We start from the raw sequence: 10643 nt of genomic DNA on the forward strand, positions 1-10643 counted from the left end.
CCAGCTGGCCCCTCACTTCCTCAAAGCACTAATGAGGGTTTCCAATGTCCATGATTGGAATTTGGAAACCCTCATTAGTGTTTTGGGTTAGGGTTAGGCCGGGTTAGGGTTAGGGTTATGCATGATGTGTTTTTTACATGCATGTATTAAGCTGTGTCATGTGTGTTGGAGACAAACAGCCCTGCCTTAGCGTGATCTAGAGGTGTGATTTACCCATAACTGCCCTGCCTATGGGGTCTAGATGTGTGATTTACCCAAAAGCTGACAGAGTTGTGTAACGTATATAGAGTCAAAGAACAAATGCAGAAGTCACAAGCAGAGAGAGATGCAGCAATGGCGAGGTCTGCCCGACGACGAGAGCAACTTGAAATAACTGAGCTCAACGACGATCCTCTCGTGACGGCTAATTCTGCTGAGAGGCGTCAGCGGGTAGCCAACAGACATGGTAAGAAAATATATATATATATATAGTATAATATCATTTGAAGATTTCACATTTCCTTGATACATCCTTCCTACATTCCTTGATTCAACAGCAGTGAGCAGTTGAAATGGTATTGTGAGCTGCTGTCCTACCAGGGATCCCGCTAATCAAAATTCTGGCCTTATAGAATATTTACCGGCCCAGTCAAAATGTAGATATTGGAAAAAAGATCGATTCAATTTTTTTCTTAATACATAACATATTTTTAGCAAACAAAATTTTAATTTTAAAATCATTTTTCTTGATGTTTATTTCAAAAGAATGATCTATGCACTGCGCATAGATCATGTGCGCATAGATCATGTCTGTGCTTGCAGTGCAAAGGGAGCAATGCGAGCCTCACCGCTCATTAATTAATTAATTTGGTTCGGGTTGGAATTTACGTTCAGAAATAACATTTAAACAGCAATAAAACACAAAAACAAAGGCTATGATGCAATCATCCAAGAAATGTATTTTATCGATATAAGGGCGTCTTCTTTACTCGACTTTATCAGTGCACTTTGCTGTCGCGTTATGAGCAGCTGATGTGTGGTGCGTGGATCCTTTCAGATTGATTGAGTGTTTTGGTGAAGCCGTTTTTCTCACCCACCTTTTCACAGATGGAGCAGAACATTTGATCTTCTCCGTCCACATTTTCACATGTAAACCTTCTGTTATTCTGGGTTAAAAATATTGTCTTTTTTGCCTTTGGCGGCGACCACGGTTGCAGTGTTTCCTCTTCTTCTCAGGAGTAGCAGGAGCTTGACACTTTTCTGTCGTCTTTCTGAAGTAGAATTGTACCATCATTACGTTGAAAAAAGAACTTGCTCAGCTATGTCTGCTCTGCCATTTTGATCTTATCAAAGTGTTGTCAGCCGCCCGCCGTGGCGGGATGCTGCTGCAGCGAAGTGTGCGGATGGTGAATAGCGGACTACAGTTAAAGAGACAGCGTCGGCTAGATTTGTCCTTTTTTCACCAAACACAGACTCCACATAACAGCGGGGCGAACATATATAAGGCTATATATACAAGTCTATATTTAAGTTGTAGCCTATTGGCAACATCACTTAGGCTATAGATCACACAATATTAGGCTAGTTTATATAACACATTTATTTATTTGGCATATTTCCAACCAGCCAATTGAGACGGGGACCTCTTAATTTACCGGCCCACGGGAACAAATACCGGCTAAAACATAATCCCTGTGTCCTACATGTGAATGTTTGTTCTGCAGAGGGAAACGTTTACAAGCTGGTCTTGGTGAGCTTTGGGCTGCTGTGTGCTACACAAGCTGCTCTCAACGTCTCTCTGCGTCTCATCGTGCGTGAGTGTCTTTCTATTTTCAGTTCTTTGTGTTTGGTCACTGCCAAGAGCAGCAGATATCTCAATTCCTCCAACCTATATGACTAATTAGACCAGGGGTGCCCACACTTTTTCAGCTTGCGAGCTACTTTTAAAATGACCAAGTCAAAGTGAGCTACCAAGCATATTTATTTATATATATATACACTGAGTATACAGTGGAAAACAGTGGAACAGTGGAAAAACAGTGGAAAAACAGTGGAAACAGTGGAAAAACAGTGGAAAAACAGTGGAAACAGTGGAAAAACAGTGAAAAAACAGTGGAAACAGTGGAAAAACAGTAAAAAAAAAAAAAAAAAAATTTTTTTTTTTTTTTTTTTTTTTTCTTCCTCAATGCCATGCGATCGACCACACTACCTTCGCGATCGACCGGTCGATCGCGATCGACGTATTGGGCACCCCTGAATTAGACATTACATGGTTTTCTCTGGCAACTGTTTTCAGATAATTCAGATGTGCAGAAGCTTGAGCTGCTGAAGATGGAGAGAGACCAGTTACAGACCAGTTACAACAACCTGACTAAAGAGAGAGACCAGTTACAGGCCAGTTACAACAACCTGACTAAAGAGAGAGACCTGACCAGTTACAACAACCTGACTAAAGAGAGAGACCTGACCAGTTACAACAGCCTGACCAGAGAGAAACACCAGTTACAGACCAGTTACAACAGCCTGACTACGGAGAGAGAGCAGTTACAGACCCGTTACAACAGTATGACGAGAGAGAAAAAACAGTTACCGACCAGTTTCAACAGCCTGACCAGAGTGAAAGACCAGTTACTGACCAATTACAACATCCTGACCGGAGAGATAGACCAGTTACAGACCAGTTACAACAGCCTGACCGGAGAGAGAGACCAGTTACAGACCATCCTGGGAGATAATTTATGTACACAGAGTGAGTAAATTCTGATCATAATAAGTTAAATGATATCATTAAAGCATGTGTGAAAGCAGTTCATATTATTTTATGTGTGAGTGTGATCATTTAACACCTTTTGTTTTGTTTTGTTTTGTTTTGTTGTGTTGATTTGTCGCAGCCCAAAGGTATAATTGTTGGACTAAATTTGGCTCTAAGTGGTACTACGTCTCTGGTGAGCAGAAAACCTGGGAAGAGAGCAGGCAGGACTGTCTGAAGAGAGGAGCTCATCTGGTGATCATCAACAGCAGAGAGGAACAGGTGTGTGTGTGTGTGTGTGTGTGTGTGTGTGTGTGTGTGTGTGTGTGTGTGTGTGTGTGTGTGTGCGCGTGCGTGTGTGTGTGCGTGTCTGTCTGTGTGTGTGTGTGTGTGTGTGTGTGTGTGTGTGTGTGCGTGCGTGCGTGCGTGCATGCGTGGGTAGCTTGCATGTGCAGGTGTGCATGAACTCTCTAATTGTGTCTCCACAAACAGGACTTCCTGCTTAGACTAAACTGGACTGGGTGGATCGGTCTGACAGACAGAGATGAAGAAGGGACCTGGAGATGGGTGGATGGATCACCTCTGACCACAACGTAAGATCTGATCACATTTGTTCTGACTCATTGGTGTGAGACTTCAGAGTCACTGTACAGTATGGATGATGTCTTCACCACAGGGTTTGACTCCTTGTCCTCCTGTGTTTCAGTTACTGGAGACAGGGGCAGCCTAACGGTTATAACAACGCAGACTGTGCTGATCTAACAAGCGGATGGAATGACCAGTCATGTGACCTAACGGGCTACTGGATCTGTGAGATGAAGGTGTGACAGGTCCTCAAAACAGCTTTGATTTGATAGTCCTTTATTAATATTTACCTAAATGGCTTGGAGTCAAAAGGCTGTAAGTGCATTATAGTAGATTTGACACGAGAGTCAAGACTCAGATCAGCTGCTCTTACAGCTGCTGTCTCTCAGTATATAACATGTTTACAGTACAGTTTATATCAGTCAGTGGTTCTCAACTGATTTAGCCTCATGACACATATTTTTCCGTAGTCATTATCGCGACTCAAATTTCAGAATTTTCCCTTGCCAAAATTTTGCCTAACTTTGGAGCATTATTTAGGCCTCTTTACGTGTACCTCCGAAGTAAATAGCCTCACTGATGCACGTTGGAGGAGAAAAAGGTGTTTCAACAAACGAATCAGCAAACATTGTATCAAAATACTCCTTTTGATGTTAAGATGACATAATAGTGAAGCTGTAAAGCATTACTCAAAATGTGAACGTTACAATGAGGGATTTATTTTGAAAGAGCTAAAGCGGACGACCTACTTACATTCTGGCTGACTTGACACAGTCTATGGGCTCTATCGTTGCAGCCGCGCAGTTTCTAGGCCGAACGCCAGCCGCAGCGCAAAGCAGTGGGCGTGGAAAGGCGCACTTGATATCTTGGTATCGGCGCTAAACTCAGCCTCAACCATTATAACCACGCCTTTTAAGCGTAAAATTATGCATTGTCCGCTCATTGGAGAATTGCAGGGAAGAGACACACGCTTGCCTTTTAAGCTCCAATTCCTGGACAAATCCGGTAAAACCAGACAAAGCCAAGGGCTCCGCCGCCCCCCCCTCCCTTCATCCGGTCTGTCTATCTCCATATATAGGCTATTATTCCATATTATTATGCTTCTCAAACCAATAACTGCAGTTAAAATACTGCAAGCATGTAAATACGCTACACTATAGCAAGACCAAAGTGAAAATAATTTCTAAATGCATCTGATAGAAAAAAATATTGCCTATGGCTGGATGTCATGAGATTAGATGGCCAGAATGATATCGTTTTATCTCTCCTCCCCCACTGCACGATGCAACATCCTCTGAATGACACCTATCACTTTTACTGGATCTGATAACTTAATTCTATTTAATTTACAGGATTTTATTATTGAGTAATAGTATTTTATTTCGCCTATATATGCGTCCCCCCCACCCCCTGCCCACAGGCTCTGACAAATATGTTCATTCTCAATAAAATCTTCAGTAATCAATCAGAGGGGCTTTAAAAGCCAGATTGGCAGCAGCTGGCGCAGTGTGATCAATATGGCAGACCAAAACCGATCCACTAAATTCACAGCTGAGGAGAAGATGGTGGCGAATCAGGTGATATATCTGTCCACCATTCATTTTGAATAGCTACAAAACAACTCTTTACTTAAGTTGTTTATTCATCTATCCATTCAGGTTCAAATGTACCATCGCGCACTGTTTGGGGAGGAGAATTACCCCGCCGACGCCCCGCGCCCAGTCCTGGACCGCCTGAGCCGCCCCAGGTGGCCGTCTATGCGCTGCGCTTGTTCAGCACCTCGGACAGCTCCGCTGCCACAGACGGGGGAAACATTTGGAAATAATTATAACTTTCTATGCTTTGCACACAGAAAAAATAAATACAACAGACAATTCTGTAATGAATAGCTGTAATGAAGAGTGGGGTTTGAAGAAGCGCTACACAACAGTTGATCCAGTTTCTCTCTCTCTTTCTTTCTCTCTCCCTTTCTCTCACATTAAACGATATACATGCCTATAATGTCAATTATCTGAATGAAATAATAATACATATTAATTAGGAATATTAGTAATATTAGTAGCCTAGCTAATTTCGGGGGGGGGGGGGGGTAATAAAACGTAGAGCTATATTACACATAAATGGGGATTATTATGATAGCCTAAACTAAATTTATGAAACTGCATTACAGCTTCACCCAAAAAGCCTGAGAAGGGTTGCAATCTTATATTCTATTGTATTCTAAAGTATTTTTTTCTATATATTGTATTCTCCATTCACTTTCCTGTCCCCGGTGCACAGAATCCTGCTTTAGGCCAGCTTTTCAAAAGCGCAAAGCGCTAAAAGTCGGCCAGGTCGGAAGATGGCTGGAAGATAGTAGTACGCCGGTATTTAGCGCCGCCACGCCCACTTCGGCGCATTCAGGGACTCCGCCACGCCCATTCGGCCTAAAGCGCATTTGGCAGCCTAAAGCCTATTGCTATTTTCCCGAAACAGGCGCAAGGCACGTTTTTTTGCGTTTAAGGCCCGTTTTAGCGCCGAAGGCCTGTGGGAGAATAGGGACCTATGTGTCTGGGGCTGCTGGGCTCGTGAGCTTTGTGGGGTGCACTCGTGCATGACGACGAGAGACACTTTTCTCTCCGCAAGAAAGTCGAATTTCAGCCTGTGGGAATAACTGAATCTCATTGACTCACGCTGGAAAAGGGGCGGCAACTCACGGAAAATCACGGGTTGGACCAACGCCAAGATTTATATCGCCAGCCGGAGCAGAGCCACCGCGTAAAAACCCACCTCACTTGCAGGGTCGCTCTATCGGGTAAACGGCCCGGCTTGGAAACTTTTAGACTGAAGAAAATGACACTAGTTTGTCGATATTAGTGGGATTTTTGTCCAGTCTAAAAGGGGCTATAGTATGAGGATCTTCACTCTGGCTTTAAAAATGAACCAGCTACAGCCTCTGAAATACAGTAAAATCGTCTGCTGTCCTTTTTCATGCACACATCTGTGACCCACTCAAAACGGCCCCGCGACCCACGTTTGGGTCCCAACCCACCAGTTGAGAACCACTGGTTTATATCATCTGTTTGCAAAATGTTGGTCAAACTTTAAAGGACTGTTCCATCATTGAAGTTTGCTCATTTCCTGCCTTCCTTTGCAGTTTTACATCACTGTACAGTTTCCAGTGCTATTATCATTTGATGTGGTATTTGCTATTTTTCCTATATTTTAGTTGTTTTTAAAAGTAACTACTTTGAAGTAAATGCTGTCTAAATGTAATGAGTTAATCCCAAATAAGAGGGTGTCAATATTAACACAGAATTGTGTAAAATGTATTGGGTCACATTTGTCAAAATATTTAATGCACAAAATATTTTCCTGTCCACCACCAACTTGAATACATGTCATACAATCAACAAATACAGACCACACAAGGTGGAAGCTATATCTTAAAACATGTATTTTATGTGTTTCATGAGCATATGTACGTCAAAAACTTTTGCCGTCATTTAGTCACAAATTGTCAAATCTGCATTCACAAATCTTACCTGGATCCAGTTGCATTTGTTCGTGAATTTCTCAGATGATTCTGGCCCTATAAAACCAAACTTTGTTTTACATAGGTTATTATCTAAGCCCCCCCCCACCCTCCCCCCACAGATCTAGGCATCTTGCTTCGGTTGATTGATTAAGTGATTAATTAATCATTATAGTAAGTTTTGATTGACAGAAGGCGGGTCCTAACATAACCACAGAGGACATTTAGCTATTGGCATTAATTTGAAACGGTGACTGGAACTTCTTTCACAATGTAAATATGTATAGCCTGATATCAGCTGTTCTGATGCTACTTTGCTAAATGTGCCTTCATTCAAAATGAAGGACTACCTTTCCTGACTGAAAAGTTCACTCTCTGTCTCTCACTCTTTTTTATGTCTTAGTCCAATGAATTGTGGGCACTATTCAGTGTTCTGTTGTCTATCCGTAACGTTCATAATTATAGTAGGCTACTATGCTTTTTCCTAAGTTTATTGTGTTGCGCACTCAGTATCCCTCCTAAGCCATATATCAGTCATGAGACTGATTCCTATCAGCAGCTGTGGCTGCTAGATGCTACTTTCTCTTTTGTAAATAACTCAAAGTTGTGTGGGTGTGATCACTCCATGGGCTCTATTCTCCCACAGGCCATCGGCGCTATTACGGGCCTTAACCGCAAAAAAACGTGCCTTGCGCCTGTTTCGGCAAGATAGCAATAGGCTTTAGGCTGCCAAATGCGCTTTAGGCCGAATGGGCGTGGCGCAGTCCCAAAGTGGGCGTGTCGGCGCTAAATACCAGCCTAGTCATATCTTGGGAGCTGGCCTACATTTAGCGCTTTGCGCTTTTCAAAAGCAGGCCTATTCTTTGCCTTCACTGCTTCTTCTCTGTCACCCTTCTCTCTCTCTCTCTCTGAGTTCCCAGCATGCATTGTGTTTCTTCATTTCGCTACTAAATAGCCACCAAATGAGCCAAAATAGATATAAAAGGTAGTTCTAAATTAATGTGTAATGGTAACACAGCCTGCCATTGTCAACATTTCAATATTGGACCAAATAAAACCTCGAAATGAAAACACCACCCTATGTGAAACATATATGTCCTCCTGGGCATATATATACCCCTTGTCGAGTTAACGTGATTTAGAGAAGTAACAGCGGAACGCGCTTCGGAACGCGCTTCTAATGGCATCTGCTATACTGTGATGTCCGTCCAATAACTTGGCCCTATTTCACATTTAGTTTTACAATAAAAACACATTTATGCAATGACTTGACATAATGTAGGGTATATTTATGTGCATCATCCTTCCTGCAGCAGGCGAGAGAAAATGATATCTTTCTGGACAAACTTTCACCAATCTAATAGGCTATATTTTTCTAGCTGATGCATAGAACATTATTTTCACTTTGATCTTGCTATAGTGTAGCGTATTTACATGCTTGCAGTATTGAAACTGCAGTTAGATTGGTTTGAGAAGCATAATAATATGGAATAATAGCCTATAATGCAGACAGACAGGCTGGATGAAGGGAGGGGGGGGGGGGCAGAGCGTTTGGCTTTCTTCTGGTTTTGCGGGATCACTGGAATTGGAGCTAAAAAGGCAAGCGTGCGATTCGTTTATTGCACTTATCCAATGAGCATGACGGTGCATAATTTTACGCCTAAAAGGCGTGGTTGTAATGCTTTGGGCTGCATCTAGCGCCAGCACAACGATATCAAGTGCGCCTTTCCACGCCCACTGCTTTGATCTGCGCCTGCCGCTCGGCCTAGAAACTGCGCCGATGCAACGATAGGGGCCCATGTCTCTATTAATATACAATCAAGTGATGGTAATTGTGATACCTCTGATCTGAGATAGAACACATGGTTGAAAATGGTGCTGGGTTATGATGTGTTTCCATGGCGATGTACTTTGGTGTCACTTCCTTCATGTGGTTGTTAGTAGCTTGATGTATTTTCTAGATGTCTTTTTTAAAAGCTTTTGAATAAACTTCCTCTTTGTCAAATTATAATGTTGTGTTTAATCCCTGACCAGCAGGGGGAGAAAAGCTGTGAAGGAAATTAAGGTACTGAAAGACATGAGGAGACAGAGTACTGATGACATGATGATGACATGTGATGGCTGTTTGGATTTTGCTCTTAAGCTTGCAACATTGTAACATAATGGCATTCAAAATGCAATGAGATAAATAGTCAAGTCACAGTTTATTTGTATCGGCCTGAAACGTCTGAATTTATTCATTTTGGTTACACCTTTGGTGTCTGATCATTGTTTTGATTGTTATCTGCTCAATGTAAACTCTGGCTCAACATAATATTAAAGACATTCACTGTAAACTTCTCCTGTCTCATATTTATTCCAAACAGGAAACATGCAGGAAACATAAAATGCATCAGTTCCTGAATTTCTTCCTGGGAAAGAGGAACCTGCATAGGTGCAAAATCAAATATACAAGTTTTCAACTAGCTACAGCTTGAATCACAATCAATTAGTGCTAACAAGTGACAAAATTGACTTTTAAATACATTGTGGATGAATGGCTGAGTTTCCCAACAAAGAAGCTTCTTAAGAGTTAAGAAGCTTCTTAAGGCGTTAAGAAGCTTCTTAAGGAGTTAAGAAGGCTCCAAAGAAGTGTTTCCCAAACGCCTTCTTAACAGAAGAGAAAAATAAAAAAAATAGAAGGTTCTTAAGAAGCATCTTAACTGGAGCTGTCCACCATCTCGATGTGAGAGGTCCTCTGCGGCCCACTTGATGGCACTCTGAGCCCACCAGTGGGCCACGACCCAGTGGTTGAGAAACACTGTTGTAGAATAACCTAATCATGGTCATGTTAAACTTTATTAAACATTATTTATTTCAGACATGGACTGCAGTTCAAATTGCTTTATATACACAGCATACAACAAAACAGAGAAACACTACAGAATTTAAGCGGCCTTGGGTTCTGTGAAAGGTGCTATATAAATCCACAACATTATAAAAGGAATCCATTCCGATTAGAGGAATATAGCCTACGGTAAAACATTTAAAACACAAGTAACCATACATAGAGGGGAGATTTTCAAGTGTTCCCCAATTTTAAACACTAAAGGGTGCATGAAAGAAAGGAAAAAGGGAAAAACACAAGAGGAACAGTGGACACAAGTATCTCCTTTTGCCTGACGTGGCTGGATTTGCCAGTGTTTTGTCATTAAGAAGGTGTTAAGAATGCCCCAGACCCTTCTTACAAAACCTTCTTAACGAAAGATCATCTTAGCGCTAAGAAGCTTTTGGGAAACGCAGCCTTCTTAACGGAAGATAATTGGAAGATAATTTTAGGCTAAGAAGCAATCGGGAAACACGTTGGCTTCGTTGGCTTCTTAGGGGAGCCTTAAGAAGGGTCAAAGAAGCTTCTTAGCCCTAAGAAGCTTTTGGGAAACGCATGCCTTCGTAAAGAAGCAATTGGGAAACGCGTTTGCTTCTTAAGGAGGCCTTAAGAAGGGTTAAATTAGCTTCTTAGCGCAAAGAAGCTTTTGGGAAACCCAGCCGTCATCATGTCAGTTCAGATCATATAGGCCTCAACTGTGTATTGTACCTGAAGTTGTAATTAGAGAGGCTTGTTACTGTAAGTGTGTCCTATTGGTGGAATAATAATACTAATAATGATAACTGTACTACTGTATACTATACTGTACTGTACTGTACTGCCACATTCTTACATGCATAATATTTGACCTGTGGCATATGTGTTGGAGAGTTCTGTCTAAAAAAAAGTCAAGCCACAGATGCAGAAGTCACAAGCAAAGAGAGAGGCAGAAATGGCAACGCAGTATCACA

The 10643-nt window shown here is 41.9% G+C and overlaps 1 protein-coding gene across 1 annotated transcript; it reads left to right on the forward strand.

Moving 5' to 3' along the window:
- Positions 1 to 324: 324 nt before the first annotated feature.
- On the forward strand, positions 325 to 9157 carry LOC310795092 (C-type lectin domain family 4 member M-like). Its single transcript, XM_083657118.1, has 6 exons — positions 325 to 445; positions 1704 to 1793; positions 2871 to 3010; positions 3221 to 3321; positions 3435 to 3549; positions 8862 to 9157. Exons 1-6 carry the CDS (start codon positions 334 to 336, stop codon positions 8889 to 8891), a joined length of 588 nt encoding a protein of 195 aa, XP_083513244.1. The 5' UTR covers positions 325 to 333; the 3' UTR covers positions 8892 to 9157.
- The last annotated feature ends 1486 nt before the right edge of the window (positions 9158 to 10643 follow it).

This window comes from Poromitra crassiceps (genome assembly GCF_964638095.1).
Source record: "Poromitra crassiceps genome assembly, chromosome: 20".
Lineage (NCBI taxonomy): Eukaryota > Metazoa > Chordata > Actinopteri > Beryciformes > Melamphaidae > Poromitra > Poromitra crassiceps.